Source organism: Lipomyces japonicus (genome assembly GCF_038497905.1).
Source record: "Lipomyces japonicus strain CBS 7319 unplaced genomic scaffold V1514scaffold_25, whole genome shotgun sequence".
In the NCBI taxonomy this organism is placed as follows: Eukaryota; Fungi; Ascomycota; class Lipomycetes; order Lipomycetales; family Lipomycetaceae; genus Lipomyces; species Lipomyces japonicus.
The window spans coordinates 185,069-202,498 of NW_027117837.1; the positions used below are offsets into that span (position 1 = coordinate 185,069).

The 17,430-nt window shown below is 43.4% G+C and overlaps 8 protein-coding genes across 8 annotated transcripts; 4 read left to right on the top strand and 4 right to left on the bottom strand.

Annotated features, from left to right (window-relative positions):
- Positions 1 to 61: 61 nt before the first annotated feature.
- On the top strand, positions 62 to 1,270 carry V1514DRAFT_343382 (uncharacterized protein; the record flags this gene model as incomplete). The annotated part of the gene is made up of 3 exons (XM_066929136.1): positions 62 to 546; positions 641 to 1,220; positions 1,265 to 1,270. 3 exons carry the CDS (start codon positions 62 to 64, stop codon positions 1,268 to 1,270), a joined length of 1,071 nt encoding a protein of 356 aa, XP_066782789.1.
- V1514DRAFT_332822 (uncharacterized protein) lies at positions 1,234 to 4,020 on the bottom strand. The gene is made up of 2 exons (XM_066927914.1): positions 3,456 to 4,020; positions 1,234 to 3,383 (listed from the first exon to the last, which is right to left on the bottom strand). The coding sequence occupies exons 1-2, from the start codon at positions 3,862 to 3,864 to the stop codon at positions 1,390 to 1,392; spliced, it is 2,403 nt and encodes an 800-aa protein (XP_066782790.1). The 5' UTR covers positions 3,865 to 4,020; the 3' UTR covers positions 1,234 to 1,389.
- Positions 4,021 to 4,026: 6 nt separating this feature from the next.
- V1514DRAFT_332823 (heat shock protein 70 family) lies at positions 4,027 to 5,964 on the top strand. The gene is made up of 2 exons (XM_066927915.1): positions 4,027 to 4,227; positions 4,301 to 5,964. Exons 1-2 carry the CDS (start codon positions 4,120 to 4,122, stop codon positions 5,903 to 5,905), a joined length of 1,713 nt encoding a protein of 570 aa, XP_066782791.1. The 5' UTR covers positions 4,027 to 4,119; the 3' UTR covers positions 5,906 to 5,964.
- A 167-nt stretch (positions 5,965 to 6,131) lies between these two features.
- V1514DRAFT_332825 (uncharacterized protein) lies at positions 6,132 to 8,677 on the top strand. Its single transcript, XM_066927916.1, has 2 exons — positions 6,132 to 7,341; positions 7,401 to 8,677. Exons 1-2 carry the CDS (start codon positions 6,591 to 6,593, stop codon positions 8,486 to 8,488), a joined length of 1,839 nt encoding a protein of 612 aa, XP_066782792.1. The 5' UTR covers positions 6,132 to 6,590; the 3' UTR covers positions 8,489 to 8,677.
- Positions 8,678 to 8,937: 260 nt separating this feature from the next.
- On the bottom strand, positions 8,938 to 9,747 carry V1514DRAFT_332826 (thioredoxin-like protein). Its single transcript, XM_066927917.1, has one exon. It carries the CDS (start codon positions 9,725 to 9,727, stop codon positions 9,044 to 9,046), a length of 684 nt encoding a protein of 227 aa, XP_066782793.1. The 5' UTR covers positions 9,728 to 9,747; the 3' UTR covers positions 8,938 to 9,043.
- A 1,569-nt stretch (positions 9,748 to 11,316) lies between these two features.
- On the top strand, positions 11,317 to 11,611 carry V1514DRAFT_332833 (uncharacterized protein). Its single transcript, XM_066927918.1, has one exon. It carries the CDS (start codon positions 11,384 to 11,386, stop codon positions 11,597 to 11,599), a length of 216 nt encoding a protein of 71 aa, XP_066782794.1. The 5' UTR covers positions 11,317 to 11,383; the 3' UTR covers positions 11,600 to 11,611.
- A 1,553-nt stretch (positions 11,612 to 13,164) lies between these two features.
- V1514DRAFT_100167 (uncharacterized protein) lies at positions 13,165 to 14,879 on the bottom strand. Its single transcript, XM_066924360.1, has 2 exons — positions 13,772 to 14,879; positions 13,165 to 13,700 (listed from the first exon to the last, which is right to left on the bottom strand). Exons 1-2 carry the CDS (start codon positions 14,691 to 14,693, stop codon positions 13,633 to 13,635), a joined length of 990 nt encoding a protein of 329 aa, XP_066782795.1. The 5' UTR covers positions 14,694 to 14,879; the 3' UTR covers positions 13,165 to 13,632.
- V1514DRAFT_295353 (YT521-B-like domain-containing protein) lies at positions 14,836 to 16,659 on the bottom strand. Its single transcript, XM_066925415.1, has 4 exons — positions 16,359 to 16,659; positions 16,032 to 16,310; positions 15,697 to 15,869; positions 14,836 to 15,627 (listed from the first exon to the last, which is right to left on the bottom strand). Exons 1-4 carry the CDS (start codon positions 16,534 to 16,536, stop codon positions 15,217 to 15,219), a joined length of 1,041 nt encoding a protein of 346 aa, XP_066782796.1. The 5' UTR covers positions 16,537 to 16,659; the 3' UTR covers positions 14,836 to 15,216.
- Positions 16,660 to 17,430: the final 771 nt, after the last annotated feature.

Below are 17,430 nucleotides of genomic sequence, written 5' to 3' on the forward strand. Positions count from 1 at the left end.
TATATTGCAACCCATCTTGAAGGACTTACCAATACTTGTTTAGTTCAAGTGTGATATTCCCATGTCGGCCACCATTTTCTTTCGCAGAAGCGGTTTTTGGTTAAGCCACAACAACAGCAATAAGCTACCTTTGTTGGCAACCGCAATCAATCGATTCTCCTCATGTGCCGTGCTTGCCAACAACAGCAATGATGAAAAATATAAACGGGTGCCATCGTTTGGCAACGTGCCACCGCAAGATGATGGTCATTATTTTCGGCAGGCATCCGATGAGTTTGATCAAAACTCCGCACTTCCAAAGTCTGATCAATCATTTTCTTCTTCTTCTTCTTCTTCTTCTTCCATCAAAACACTTAATTCTGATAGGCCTCTTAGATCGGCAAATAGACTAATCAAGGCTTTTCTCTTTGGCTCTGAGGAATCGAAAAAGGACCAGGAGAATTTGGAAAAATCTTATTCAACTCAACTCATGCGGGGAAAATACGTTCATGAAATTGCATTCCATCAAGTCAAACCAGAATTTAGCCCCGAATATGTTCGTTTAATGTAAGTAAAGCAACGTAGGGGTTTTTTTTTTTTTTTTTTTTTTGTTGACCAATCTGTTTGGCGGCCTGGTACGCATGTGATTTCATCGTGACAGTTCAGAAACGTATCCCAAAATCGCATCCGATCCGCTTAACCACGTGCACCTTGTTGGATCGTGGAGAACGGTGGTTGGTGATCTGGACACGTTTGTTCACATTTGGGAATACAAAGGTTACTCAGGTTTCCACGAAACATATTATCGAATTCATAACGATCCTTTTTTTATAAGATACTTGGCAGAATTGCGACCCATGCTTCGATCTCGCACGAGCGACATCATGCAAGAGTTTAGCTTTTGGGGCGGCACGGCGTCACCTCGTAACCTGGGTGGCATTTTCGAACTTCGCACGTACGATCTCATGCCTGGCCGCTTGCTGGAATGGGAACAATCATGGAGTAAAGGCATTGAATATCGGCGCAAAGTTATGGAACCGGTCGGTGCGTGGTTTACTCAAATTGGTCATTTAAACACGGTTTATCATATCTGGCAATTTGCCGATCTTGAACATCGCAAGTTGAGCAGAGAAAAATGTTGGGAGATTCAAGGATGGGCTGACACGGTTCATGATACGGTCAAGCTGATTCAAAACATGGACAGTAAAATCTTGGTGGCATTACCATTCAGTCCTTTAAAAGTGAGTTAATTTTTGGAAATCTATATTAATATTATACATGTCAGCGCTAACAAAAATAAAAAGTGAGGAAAGAACGCCTAACCGACTAACTGGTTTAACTCTAAATCAAATATAATATATACAAAATAAACCATAATGTTCCCCCACCCAAAGCCGTTTAAATATCATATTAAATATTGTAATGCTTTTTCCAAAACTCTTCATCTGGGGAAAGTATTTCGTGCTCTGGATCTTCTATCTGCCTCTTGACCGGCTGATCCACAGTTCTACCATATTTATACTTTTTCCGTTGACTTGAATCGTCATGCTTTGGAATTTCTCGAGGACTTTGATTTCTCAAAACCGACCGGGTCTGCATATGCTTGGCCCCGTGAGGCCACAAGTCCCCCCATTTGGACTTGCGAGCATCCCTTGCCACTTGTTCGCCTCCATAAGATTTCGAAATCGACCATCGTTCCAAATATCCAATTGATGAGCAAACGTCCATGATGATGTGATGATCACGCTTCATGGGTGGCGCGGTGAGTCGCGGCCATGAAATGCTCTCACGTAGTACTTCATCGGTTGGCAAGTTCGCCTGATCATGATCACGATTATCACTCGAGTTCTGTTTTTGAACAATCAAGTAACTTAACTTTGAAGTCTCCACACTTTTGTTGCCATGCCTGCCGTGCTTGCCCAACTTCTGGCCTTGCGAACCCCATCGGGAAGATAATAATCTGCCACTTTTAAGTTCCATAAGCCATCTCGGTCGTTGCATTTTTTGCGGGAAATGGCACCATGTATCCCGTCTTGGAATCTTGTCAGAACCAGAATCGGCTTGATCTTGCTCATCTGATTCTTCATCTTGTTGTCGCTGTCGCAGTTTTTGTTGCGCGGCAGTAAATTGTGCCTTGTCAATAACAACACCCAACATCATGGGGCAATGATTCTGATGAGGGCAAGGTGCAATAATTCGAAGCCCATCAGTTAATTTCGAATCGATATCAAATTCTTCCTCGACCACGCCCAAGTCCTGCAAGAACTTGTCGTTGTGCGACCTTATCGCCACCGTGAATTGCTTTGACGATTTATGCTGCTCATCATCATTATTCTTTGCACGAGCTCTTGCAGCTGCAGCTTGCAAATCAAGTTCGTCATAGTCCAATCTGGATTGCAACTTGCCCTTCGGACGTAAAATCACGTGCCTTGCCCTGGCGATTCGTTCAAACCCGACAGGATTGCCTCGTTCGACGAGCACGAGTACGCCACCGGGGGCCAGCAAGTGTAAAATATTCTTGATTCGAACATCACTGGCACCCTTTGTTCGTTCAGATTTAAGAAGCAATCGATCTTGCATTATTATTAAATCATATTTTTTGCCATCTAATGATGGTAACTTGTTAATCCTGAACTTGACACCATCATACCTAGTATTTCTGTCATCATCCGATCGTTTTTTTTGCCTGCGTCGTTTTTCAAATCGGGTCCATATTTGTTCAACAATTAAATCATACTTTGTCTTTTTGTAATCGTCTGTTAATTTTTCCAATTCTTCTTGCATAACTTGATCGTCAACTTGTTCATTTTCTTGCTCAATTTTCTGCCTATACGACCGTAATTGAGCCAGTTCTTGTTCATCAAAAAGTTCACTATCATATTCTTCTTGTTCATTTTTCTGTTTAAGACTACCAGGCAAATCCTCTTCGCGCGGTTGTTCCAATACCGCCAATTTGGCTTGCAAGCTTTCAACCGTTTCAGGCTGATTTTCATTTTCATCAGCAAGTTCTTTCCAAATCTCATGATCATCTCCAGATTGAACATCTGCCATTTGCAATTCCAACAATAATTGAGCTCGTCGCATCATTACCGGATCAGAATAAATACTACTGGAAAACCGTTCGGGCTTCCAAGAGTCACTGTCCCTAAAAATCTCATTCATGGCTAATAATCCGGTAGCTGGCCCGTTGCCAATGTCTAGAACCCTGTTAGGCCTCCATGTTGGTCCTAACCGGCGCCTGGCTTCGGATAACGCGTAGTATGCGTTTGCATAATTTTGAGGGAAAAATGCAGCCAAGTAGGCATCAACCTCGTTACTTCGAGGAAGGAAATCCTTGTCTCGATTTTCAGTTATTTTCCTTGAATAAAGATGTTGCACTTGCGGCCTAATTGACTTCATTCGACCTTTTTTTATAAATAATTTTGATCAAGGTCAGCACAAGTTAAAGTGAAATAGATTAGTTTTGGTTAACATACTAGTTGTAGGTGAAATAACTGGAGCAAAAAAATCCGGAATTTGCAACACTTCAGCTTCAACCCGTCCGATAACGGTTTTTGGGTGATCTCTCGCCGTGTGCACACGATCGTTGGGATCCCCCAAGTAATCATCCATGTTGGCAATCCTACTCGGATCAATCGGCTTCTGATCAAATAATGAGTCTTGGAAATCATCTTCACTGTTGAAAATTTGAGACTTATAATTCAAATCATTAATTTGTTTGGTAAGATCAGCGTCCGTAACATCAGACCCAAGATCTAGTTGGGACAGTAGCTTGTCCAAATCTTTTGTCTGTTTGAACAAGCCAGCTCGAGTTGAAAACCTTTGCTGAATCAATAACGAACTTGTGGGGTAACGTATCCTACAAAGTACATGTCGTATTATCATCTTCAAATCTCGGTCTCAAAAAAAAAAAAAAAGAAAAAATTTTGATCAGCGAATATTGAATATTTGTAAATTTACTTTTTTCTTTTTTAGAAGTCCGCAAGCGGCTTTGCAAAAAGAATTAATTGTACACGATACCCTTGAATCACGACGACAGCTTTTAGAAAATTTTGCAAACCACCAACTTGATTTCTTTTGAAAGCAAATTGTTGAGAAAATTTGTTACAAATATTATTTATACACATCTAAGAACAAAAAATGAGTGACACGCCAGCATCAATAGAGTCTAACGGAGCGGAAGAGTTCGGATCTGCATTTATTGGCATTTCATTTGGTAATGCCAACTCGTCAATTGCATTCACCAAGGCACGCTTTATATTGTTCTTTTTTTTTTTTTTTTGTTTTCATTCACGTCATACTAATTTTTTTTTTTTTGCAGGATGGCAAGGTTGAAGTGATTGCCGATCAAGATGGATACCGCAGTATCCCATCTGCGCTTTCATACTTGGGCGGGGATGAGTATCACGGATTTCAAGCCAAGGCTCAACTGATCCGGAATTCAAAGAACACTGTGGTCAACTTCCGAGACTTTATTGGCAAGAAGTACTCAGAGATTGATCCCACAAACTCTCACGTCTCGGCTCACCCTATCGAGAAGGATGGCGTTGTTGGGTTCAACTTGGCCGTGTCGAATCAGGAAGGTGCCGAGCCGGAGTTCGTTTCGGTTGCCGAAATCACGAAGCGTCATTTCGCCAGATTGAAGGAAGCCGCAGCAGAATTTTTGGGCAAGCCTATCGAAGGCGCTGTTATCGCCGTGCCAACCGATTTTACCTCTGCACAGCGACAAGCGCTTGAAGAGATTGCGCAGTCCGCCGGAATCAACATTTTGCAAACCATTCACGAGCCGGTGGCTGCATTACTGGCATACGATGCTGCCACTGCTGGCGCGTTTACGACCGACAGGATTGTGGTTGTTGCTGATTTTGGCAGCACAAGGTCCGACGTGGCCGTGGTTGCGGTGCGGGGCGGATTGTACACGGTGCTTGCCACCGCGCACAACTACGAGCTTGGAGGTGATGCGCTCGACAAGACGCTCGTGGATCATTTTGCCAAGGAGTTTGAAAAAAAATACAACGCTGACCCGAGAACCGAGTCTGAACGGTCGTTGGCCAAGTTACTGGCCGAGGCTGAGGTCACCAAGAAGACGTTGAGCAACACGAACACTGCCACGATTTCGATCGACAGCTTGGCTGCCGGGTATGATTTCCATTCCACGATTAACCGGTTACGGTTTGAATTACTTGCCCGAAAAGTTTTTGATAACGTGAGCACGTTCGTGGAGGACGTTGTCAAAAAGGCCGGTCTTGACGTGCTCGATGTTGACGAGGTTGTGCTGGTTGGCGGCAGTTCACATACGCCCAAGATTGCGGCCAGGATCGAGTCTTTGTTTGCAGAGACCACGGTGATTCGGTCACCGGCGTCGAGCGCGAACGCGTTGAACCCGGCAGAGCTGATCGCGCGAGGCACGGCCACGCAGGCATCACTGATTTCTGGATTTGAAAAGAAGGATATCGAGGAATCGATTCAACCCGTGATCACGAACGCGCCACATATTTCCAAGCCGATCGGCATTGTGAATGCCGAGGGCAAGTTTGTTACCATTTTGGAAAACTACACGACGGTTCCGATCCGCGCATCCAAGGTTTTCCAAGTCGCGACCGGTGGAGATTTTGCTGTGGACGTGTTTGAAGGAGAAGAACACATCGTGACCAGAAAAATTGAGAAAACCAAGGCGGAAAGGAGTGAACAAGAAGATGAGGATGATGACGAGGAGGATGATTTCAGCGATGAGGACGAGGAGGAACGGGAGAAGGTTGTCAAGCCGGTGACCAAGATTGCCGAAGCTGCAATCACGTCAGTTAATGATGGCGCAAAAGTCGAAGTCATCCTGAACATTTCTGCCGACCTCAAGCTCGGAGTTGTGGTTCGAGAAATCGGTGGCCAGACAGTTAGAGGCAGCATTGAGGGCAACACGGTTGCTTAAAACGATTTCAAAAATGTGTATCAATATAATACAATACAATACAATACAATACAATACAACATAATATAATACAACATAAAATAGTAACGTTAACCACAATTGCAGGCCTAAACAGACGGCTGCTTATGCAAGCAATATGCAGGTCCCAGGGCAGAGCGTCAGCCGCAGCTCAAAAACAATACAGCATTGATGATTGAAACAGATCTGTTTGTATCTAAAACTATTCGAAAGACAAACCCTCGCAAGCCTATCCCGTTACTATACTTGTATATCTAAAAGTCATCCGAAAAATGAGAAAAAAAACAAGATTTCGGACATTATATGGTTTGGATTGACACTTTCCCCCTGAAACTCCAAATTTTTTTTGCTTTACGCGGCAGCGCGTTTGAAACGTTTCATCTTTGTCATTATTGTCTCATTTAATCTCTATTTTTTTTTTTGCCTCATTACCCCTTGAAAAACTTTCAAACTTACAAGAAGAGAAAAAAATAGATCAATTGCAAAGCATCGTATATTGATATATAGATATACAAGAATGCGATGACATGTATTTGATTTGAAAAAAAAAAAACAAATAAACAAAAAGAGAATATAGATTTTGGGTGGTTCACATTGGTCTTTTTTCCTTGTCCCTTTTCCTTGTGACAAGGTAGATTGTCGTGGATTGCAACGAAATCAACGATAAATGGCTGATCATCATCATCCTCCTACGTCGGAACTGACAACGACGACGATGGCGGGGTTGCTTGAGACATCTCAGTCAATCGTGTCATCACCGCTAGCATCGCCAGCATTGTCTTTATCCAAGTCATTGTCACCATCCATGTCCGACGCAGAGTCACTTGATGATGGACAGGCGGAAATGGTTAACATTACGCAGCATGGATCGATTAGTCAAATGGTTCGAGCGGGAAGGCGGCGGCAACAACAACAACAACAACGGCTCGAGGAACAGGTTGACAATGACAAAAGCGACAGGCCGTCGATAACTGTTGATACTGCAATCACTGGTTCTGAAACTAGTAATGATGGTAATGGTCAACCACACGTTAATGCGTCGCAACTGGCGCTATCACCGATTATCGAAATGGTCACGCCCACGCAATCGTCAACCGCGAGGACAGCGGTAAGGACAGATTCGGGCCTGCAAGCACCATCAATCTTGTCAAGTGCTTATTCATCTGCAAACCATCCTCATGACCATGTAATCCGATCAGACACAACGACGATGACGGCCAAGTCTTTACCTGAATTTAGCAAGTTTAATCAAGTTCGTCCCGGCGGCATCGTCAGAAGCAAGCGACCGCCGCCACTTTTCATCGAACCAGTTTCAAATTTTTATGACCGGCTAAGTGTTACGTCGTTTGGTGATTTGGTGAAGCGGGCGACTAATACGATCAGAGGAACCGTGCCTGAGCCGAGCAAGGTTACAAAAGGTTCTTAAAAACAATTTTTAATATGCTTTTTTTTTTTTAATTACTAAACATGAATTTAGAAAACTCAGTATCGAACAATGCCTTTGGCATCGGTAATGATAACAACGTTGGTGATTCGTTCAAGACAAATCAAGTAGACGCTCGATTACCAAAATCGCCTGAAGTCATGGGAACCGAAACGTCAAACAAATTTGTGTTACGAAATCGTCGCCGGGTTTGCGGACTGCCATGGTGGGCTTTTGCATTAATCGTAGCCGGCATCGTGATCACGATTGTCGTGTGCATCATAGTGCCGTTGCAAGTCACGTCTCAGAACGGTTCACGATCAGAACAACCACCGGCGCTATCAAAGTCTCAGTCATCAACGTCGACGCCGACAATAGATCTTCCTTCATCCATCATTGCAGGTTTCACCACGATGTCACTTGATCCAACACCGGCATCAGCCTCGTCCGTGCCGGCGTCAGCGACGGCAACCAGCACGGGCACGGTCACGACTGCGCAATGCGAGGCACGATTATCATGCCAGAATGACGGCGTGATTGTCATGAAAGATGACAAGTGCGCGTGTGAGTGTGCAAGCGGGTTTGCCGGGACGACGTGTGTGGACGTGTCCAGCGCGTCATGTGGCATCCAATTGGTGCGCAATTCCACCATCACGGCAACGTCTGCCGATGATTACTATTACCGCAACGTGACGTTGGGAACGGCCATTATCACATTATTGGCAAACGACACCAGGCAAGAATTCCCAGCAATCTCGCTTGACGCTCTCACGATTTACCAAACTTTTTATCAATCTGGAGTGTCTTGCGCGTCGCAAAACGCACTGGTCACGTTTAATGGTGAAGCCAAGAAGAGAATGGTGATGATGAAGCAACGACGAGGGCCAGTATCGCATTACGAACGAGAGTCATCATCATCATCGTCGTCATCGTCTTTGGAAATTACTGATACGGTGTTAAAATTTGCCAGGTTGGTAGTCCTGTTTATCGTGCAAACCAACAAGAGTGTGAGTGATGCCGTGACCGTGCAGCAAGCCATGCAGGACACAATCACCGCAAACGATATCCCGTCCAACGGCACGGTTGAGTTTTCCAACGGTCTTGTGATGTCGTTTTTGAATTTTACCATATTACAGTATTAAGCAAAAAAATATAAGATTATATGCTGTACGATTTGTTTGTTATAGGCATATGTTGCATGGGTCAGGTGTGTTACTGGGGGAGCAATTTGGAGCATGGTTGGAAATATATATATTTTTTTTTTGGGAAATGAATGAATGAATAGTACGAATGCATATATATAACGAATATATATTATATTATAACGAAATTCAACACCGGCAGTGGCATGGAAAATTAGGGCTGTCGGGCAAGTTATGTGCTGTATTTGTTTAGTACTGGGAAAATTGCATTATCTGACCCACAAATGCGGTCATCGACGATAACGGTCTCGAATGAATTCACTACAAAAATTCATTTGAAAGGTATGACCTACGATATAGATAATAATTCTATTGGGTATGGGCACAATGATGAATTCAACTGCATCTAGTACGATAATAATAATACCTACGGTTGAGATGAAGCAAGATTTGATCCAAAAAGTTCATATAATTACACAAAGTACTATAAGAGTACATTAAAAAATTTCCATATCTTCTCTTTTAGCAATAGAATAAACAATTGCCGAGTAAAATTTACTGAGGAGTGACCTTGTCCTTGGGCAGGGTGGTAAGGCGGAGGTAAGGCTTTACAGCTCTGTAACCAGGGAAGAGCTTCTGAGCATCCTCATTGTTGACCGAGGCAGCAACAACGACATCATCACCAGGTTGCCAGTTAATAGGAGTTGCAACCTTGTACTTGTCAGTAGCCTGGAGCGAGTCAACCACACGCAAGACTTCCTGAGTGTTGCGGCCGGTGGAAGCAGGGTAGGTCAAGATCAGGCGGATCGTCTTCTTGGGGTCAATAATAAACACTGAACGGATGGTCAGGGGCAGTCCCTTTTGATCAATGTTGGTGGTGTCCTGGTAATCCAACATGTCGTACAAGTACGAGATTTTTCTGTCGGCATCGGCAATGATGGGGAACGACAGGTGCGAGCCGGCAACCTCGTCGATATCCTTGATCCATTCGTGGTGGGAATCAAGTGAGTTGGCAGACAGGCCAATCAACTTGACATTGCGCTTGGCAAATTCACCTTCAAGCTTAGCGAACGCGCCCAACTCGGTGGTGCAGACGGGGGTGAAATCGTCAGGGTGGGAAAACAGGATGACCCATGAGTCACCAATGAACTCGTGGAAGTCAATGTCACCCTTGGTGGTGACGGCCTTGAAGTTAGGAGCCTTAGAGCCGAGACGGAGACGAGCAGGTTCAGCAGTCATTTTAATAATACGGAAATGTTACGAGGAGAGAAAAAATAAGAAGGGCCAGAGGCTTTCTTTATATACCCGTTCGACAAAACTTGTTCTGGTTGCTTCTTTAAACGTTCATAAGCCACAATAAGCCACCCCGATGGCGTGATCTGGTCGTCAGCCACTCCTGCCCTGACGTCACACAATCGGTTGTGCGTATTGCACAACCAACACACAAGACCCTCATGTGTCTGTGCCCACGTCGAGCCTTAGGCTCCGTCAATAAAATTAATCAATCAATCAATCTAGAGGCTCTCTCTTGTAATATTATTATTATTCCGTATTATTCCGTATTTTAAGTACACATGACTCTCTTGTAATTCTGTGACTTTTGAATTTCTTATCGCGTAAGCAGCCATTTACTTTGAAGTGCGTCTGGTTCATTTCTTATGTTTTTCTAAAATTCATACATTTCTAAACAACACTTTTTCAGTTGCCCTCTGTCTCAACGGTGACCACAACATGAAATGACCATGTTTGCCATCAGAATTTCCAGGCTTGATTTACGCTGGGAATTGATGAAATTTGAATGCATTTGTGTGAGTCCCCCATAAAAATGTCATAGAATACTTCAAAAAAAATGAAGCATAGACTACAATTCCCAAACCATAATATGAAAGTACTAGTTGTTTAAAATAAATACTCATCATGTTCAGTTGTGTCTTTTATACCACACTCCAGAGTGGACGCACAAGTTCTCGAGCTCGAGTTCTGATTTGTCCAAATTTAACGTTTTGTCACGTGTGCACCTTAAACCTAATGAGTTGGGACAACACGTGACCGGTCGTATTGCTCAAACGATGGAAAATCCCGCGATTTCAACGCGCTCTATCTCACCGACACCGCATTCAAATAAAAAAAAAAAACGAGTAAATATTATTTTATAAATGAATTTTATTATTTCGTTTTTTATTTTCATTGTTGTGCTGCGTGCTGTCAGAAACGCGGACTCTTTATCTGATGGGTACAAGCGTGTAATTGAAGATGGGCTGATGACACTCATACATCAAGCAAGCGATTTCCTTCATTATAGAAAAAAGGTATCAGCAACGAAATCTCTTTGTCTATAGGAGTCAAGCAACTGTGGAAGGAGCAGTGAATATTAGTACATCACTTTGGCATCAGCGTTTGGGCCATACAAATGCAGGTACAATTCGATATATGTCTCGCCATGAATCAGTCATTGGTCTTGAAGATTTATCTGATAACAAGGAGCAGATTTGCGAACCTTGTGAAGTAAATAAAGCGACGCGCAAATCACCACTCGGAGCCCATGTGAACATTTACGGACCTCTCGAGTATATAGATACAGATGTATGTGGTCCTTTGGAAGTGTAGGCAGCATTTACGAAAGAACGCTACTTTGTTACATTTATCGATGACGCGACACGCTACACGGCTATATACACAATGAAGCACAAATCTGAAGTACGTCGATGCTATGTTCATTTTAAAACATATATGGAGAAGCAGTCGGGAAATGTTTTGAAAGTCCTGCATTCTGACAATGGTGGGGAATATACTACAATGATTAATGATTTAAATAAGATTGGAGTAAAGCATGAGTTTACTGTATCATTCTATTCGTATCAAAATGGGATTGCAGAAAGGGCAAACAAGACAATTATGGATATGGTTAGGTCATTGCTCAGTCAAAACAGCGTGAGTCATAACATGTGGCTTTATGCAATTCTGTATGTTATGATCATAAGAAATCGAATTGTGACTAGCGCCAAGCCTGGTGGTCAGACCCCATATGAGCTTATGTTCAACAAAAAGCCATCAGTAGATTTATATAGAGTTTTCGGTTGTTTATGTTTCACGATGGAGGCTAAACATTAGGCAAGTTAGGACCACGTGCTAGAAAGTGTCAGTTTCTAAGGCGTTCCAATTGATCGAAAAGGATTTATAGTGTTTGACCCAATACAAAATAAGGTTTGGGAAACGGTTGATGTCAGTGTGTTCCTTCGATGTTCTCCCTAGCCAATCAGAGCTCTAGTCGTGTAGCCCCTAGTTTCGACTATCGCCTCAATGTCTAAGCTACCTGTGACGCGCAAAGGGCTCCAACACCGGGTAGCTTCTGAGAGCAGGGTAAACTGCGGGAATGCTTTGCACGGACGAGTCGGGAAGCGACTTACAGGATGTTGTACAAAAGGTGCAATGGTATTGGTTAGGTATGAAGTATATATAGTAGCTCGCCAGTAACGCTGGTGGAGACTTGAGAGGGCAGCAGTTATTCGGATTATAACTCAGTGTAACAATATCATTTATCTATAACGACTATTTTGAAGGATCTTCGTCACGACCCTTACCCCCAGTTTCTCACAAATATCAACTTTCAAGAAAAGATTAGCCTCGCTTAAAAGACAACAAAGATAACAGATGTAAAACGAGCGAGACGTTTTCACCGCTGACTCGACTAAAACCATCAGTTACAGCACCACAAAATTATAATAAATTAAATTTTTTTTAAAAATAAGTTTTACAACTAAAACATATTATTTGGGCATTTGGGCGCAGTGTGCTCGGTACTACATGCTACATCGCTGAACACTCGGCTGTCCCTTTTTGTCGATGACCACCAATTTCGTGCAAATCTTGTCTTAGCTCTTCATGAACTTCCATTTGCTTCATAAGATCTTGACCCTCTTCTATGGTCAAACTCCCTCCTCCTTGCAGGAAAGTTCGCTTAGCGCTCTGGCGCTTGCTTAAGGCATGATTTGCCTCTCGAAGCGTCTTGTTCTCCGACCTCAAGAGGCCCACATCGTGCATTATTGCCTTAGTCAGCCCATTCCCGGTTACCAGGTTGTACAGTTTTTTTGCCCTGTCACGTAGATCGACGCATGAAACGACCATTGACGAGGTGATCACACCCATTTGAAAGCCATTCTCGTCTAAGCTATAAAAATCGGTGTCTTGAAGGCCGTACTTGGCTTTCATGCTTGCTACAAGCAAAAACCACGCGTTTATCTTATCCGGATCTTCGCATAGGGCTCTCTGGTAGTCGTAAGCACAATTAAATGGTGTCCTGAGCTCGGGTTACCTTTTGACAAAATTTGAAGCCCAGCGCTTCCCGACGCATCCCGTGTCGCGTTCTGCTAAGAGGACATTGGCCATATTTTCCACGTCAACAAGCCAGAGTGGAAATCCTCGTGCATCCATATCCAAATCGTACTTAAAAAGAGAATTCTCTTCTAGCTGCGTCAGATTCATGGAATTGGGACAGCAATCTTGTCGAAAGCGTCTGCCCTTAAGTCGGTAGCCGAGAGTTGTTCTTGGAACCTCATTTTTGAAATGCTTAGTTTTTTGTCTCTTCTGATAGCTTAAAGAGCGAATAATATACGACTTTCAAGTGAGGACGATTCCATGTTTTTTTGACAGAGAAATGTTGTTTTAAGTAAGGGAGGTGTGGATTGGCATAAAAGCTGCCCGCCCGGTTGGTCGGCCCGCTCGCTTGTCGGCCACGTTAATTATTTTACTTTATTTTCTTAAAAGATCGGATACGCCTGTCTAGTTATTTGTCATTACTTTAGCCGGTTGTCGGCTATACATGTGCCGACCAAACATTATAAATACAGCATCAATTCCTTGGTGGATTTAGTTTTTTTCATTGGTATTTACACCATCCCTTCTAAGCTAGATAACCTTAATGTATTTCTCTACTTAGATTGTTCTCTCAAGGGTTTTGGCTTTGTGTTCTTAATTTTGTTCCATGTTGAAAAATATACTGTTCCTATTTTAAGTAATAACATAAACAGTATAACTTATACAAAACCTTGTACAGGTACCATGGGGTTAGGTCAAGCAGAAAGAATTCTACAATGAAATAAGTCACGGCTAGTTGACAAATTGATTAGATTAAAATATATATCAGCTTATTTCTCTGCTGTACCGTATGCAAGTGGTTCGGCTGGTGGAACCCAGGGATTAATTGTGTTGAAATCTTTAAAAAAAAAATTAATTAGCTCATTGCTTTAATGCCAGAGATTTACTAAAATGCTCAAAAAGACTCACGATCAGCAATTTGTTCCCGAGTGGCCACCCAAACGCCAGGCTTGCCGTTAATGTATTCCATAAACTTCACCAACGCTTGAAACCTGCCAGGCTTTCCCACGACCCTGGCATGCAACGCGACCGTCATCATCTTGGTCGTGCCTTCCAGTCCTTCCTGATACAACGTGTCGAACGCGTATTGCAAATGAGAATAAAAATCGTCCGTGCTTGACCAACCGGTTGGCATGTGAAACCGGGCGTCATTGCAATCGTACGAATACGGCACCATCAGCATGGCATCCCTGGTGCGTGGTACCGGTTTCCAATACGGCACGTCGTCCGCGTACGCATCAGCGAACCATTTTAACGGCACGCCCATTTCTTGATGCACGTCGTAAACGAGCCGATACGAATGAGGTGATAATCGGGCGTAATACCAACCTTGAGGGTACTCGCCAGTCGTGGCCTTGATCGCTTCCATGTTTTGCATAATCAATTTTTTTTCCTCTTCGGCATTTACATGCGCATAGTTAATCCATCGATAACAATGCGACGCAATTTCGTGACCGTCTCGCTTGATGGCTGATGCCACGTCGGGCAAGATTTCAAACGCCTTGCCGACCGCGAACGTGGTAAACTTGTAATCATGCTTGGCAAACAGTCGAAGCAATCTCCAAATGCCTGCACGAGATCCGTATTCGAAATCGCTTTCGCAATCATATTGACGATGCTTATATGGAACATATGGTAATTCCCAAATATATTGTTCCGAATTCGCATCCCCATTCTCTATTGTCGTTTCCGCACCTTCTTCGTAATTAACCACAAAGTTAACAATAATCTTGGCCTGGTTTGGCCATTCGAACTTGGGCGGATCTTCGCCATAGCCTTTAAACTCTCGAGGAAAATCGTAATATGTTGGCTTGTAGTCTGGATGTGCCATTGCCTCGAATTAAATCTTTTGCGTATTTAATGTCATCCAGCCGGGGAGGGAGGAGGTTCTCTCTTTTTTATATTTTATCTCAAATCTTTATCGTTGGCCTACTGTTATCTCAAACTTTAAATCTTTGAGTCTTCCCCGACGGCGCCGTCGGGAAAGACTTCGACCAGTAATGAACAATTAATTCTCTACATGTCCATCACGTATTCTTATTCTACAATGAAATGATTCAAAAAAAAAATAAAAAAAAAAAAATAAAAAACCGAGTTCAAATTTGAATAGAAACCAATACTCTCCCAAAAAAAAAAATATCAGTGAACAAAGACAAAGCGAATAAAGAGACATACTTCCGTTTGAGGGTCGTAAAAAGAAACAAGTCATTCAATAAATAGAAAAAAAAACTATGCAATAAATAAAGAAAATAAAAAAAAGAAAAGAACGTCCCTCTTTTAGACAAAAAAAGATAAAAATAAAATAAAATCAATAGAAGAAAAAAATAAAAAAAAAAAATTAGATAAAAATTCTTCTATTTCACCAAGCTCTCCACAACAACGGGTCCTGATCCTGGCTCAACTGCTTCTTCATCAAAATCTTGTCCTGTCGGTTCTTCATCAAAATTTAATACCGAAGCCGATTGAGTCAGATTGTCCAATTGATTTTCATTTGCAACAAAAACATCCGCACTAGAAGCTGTAGCTGCAGAAATGGCAGGCAATGATGGAGAACCAGCATTAAACAAGGAAATCAATTTTTGTCCAACCGTGGTCTCCAATTCAGTGCCATCCCTGGCAATTTTGACGTCTCTATTGGCGTTCCATCCATTCTTTAACCCCCTGGTTTTGAAAAAAGGCACCCGGTTGGTTGATATCCAAGTGACCTTGAACGGCGTGCCCCACGTCTTTAGCACTGCTTGATCGGATTCCTCTGTATGTTCTATCTCAGTGACCGTGGGCGTTACCGTTGTTACCGGCGACGCTACAGTAGACACGATCGGAGTAGATGAAACCGCATCCGTAACGATCTCCCAAAATATCGTACCTCGCGACGAATCATCAATAATTCTTCCAGCCGGTGCAGTATCTGTTGCTGGCGTATAAGTTGTCTGGGGAAATTCTTGTTGATTACTGACATACAAGTATGATGACCTTGGAGTCGATGCCGGCGTGGCCGTCCCGTTTTCTGCTCCATCTTCATTTTCAACGGGTGACGTGACCGACCCTTCTTGGTTCACCTCACCGTTACTTTCTACTGCAGTTTTAGCACCACTGAGTTCTGATGTTTCTACTGCTGGTTCTTCCACGGATGCCACAACTTTTTCAACCACCGCTGCCGGTCGCTCACGAACAATTGGCCCCGACATTCTTGCATAGCCGAAGTATTCCCCGGACTTGTTGGCCGAAAAGATGAGGTATACGTTCTCAAAGGACTTATAAGCGTTGTTAAGAACTTGTTCGTTATGTGCCTGAGTGGCCCATACACCTGTCCTAACCGATAATTCCAAGTCTTCAACCGTAAGTGACTTCACTACAAAAAAAGCTTCTGTTCGATTCTCTCGTTTTTGCACGTCAATCACGCCTGATATGCCGGCTTCCCCCAATGGCGACGATGGAATATCGTCCTCTGCAGCCGGTAGTAGTTCATGGCTATCGTCATGAACAGGAGCAGTACGATCAGCCAGCGACCCGCGTTGCATTCGCGCCACAAGTTTTGTGCCTTTCAAAATACCTCCTGAACGTTTAAACTTATCCAACGCTTCGCGAACGGCAGTGTCATTCGAATAGTTAACAAATCCGCAATTTGATTTGGAAATCAAAAAAACGGACTCTATTTCAGGAGAAGCAAACATGTCCCGCAAGTCAACAACCGTGGTTTCGATCGGCAGGTTGCCTACCCAAAGAGCATGTCCACTCTGCTTTGGTTTGCGCGGAGGGCCCCTAGGCAGCAAAGACCCGCTAGAGGAAGATGTTGCCTGAATATTAGGAAGCTGAATTTGATGATGCTGTTGATGATGATAATGGTGAGGTTGATGATAATTGTAATGATGATGTTGCTGTTGTTGTTGATAATGATGATGAGAATGAGAATGAAGCTGCGGTGGCTGAGTTTGGGGGATTAATTGGGTCAAGTAAGGAGTCTGTATGACTTGCGAAAACGGAAATTGTTGGGATCGGACAAATTGAGCTTGCTGGCCATGTTGTTGTTGTTGCTGTTGCTGTTGCTGTTGCTGTTGCTGTTGTTGCTGCTGTGACGGCTGAGCTTGAGAAAACTGTGGATCAAGCACAGATGGCTGTAAGTAAGGATCAATCACGAGTTGGCGCCTACCCGAATATCTAGATTGCTGAGATGATTGGCTCTGACGGAATGGAGCATTCGCGACTCGTGGTGACGCATTTTGTGAAATCGCAGCAGCAGCTGCGGCAGCTGCAGGAGAAGGATATCCTGGAATAATCGATGGGTAGGCAGGTTGCGTAAACGATCCGTAATATTGTGGTGGTGGAGGTGATTGCTGGCCCTGTTGCTGAGAAAGTTGGGCGGCGGCGGTTGTCGAAGCTTGAGGTTGCGCAGCACCACCTGGAGTAGTGATTATTGAAGAAGAATATACTGGATAATAAGAATAATTAACATATGACGCTGGTGAGCCTAACGGTGGTAGTGGCACTGATATTGGCTGCGTGACAGGCACCTGCGACCGATTTGAGAACGACTGAAGTAACCGTGCCTGATGATGTTGCTGCCAATG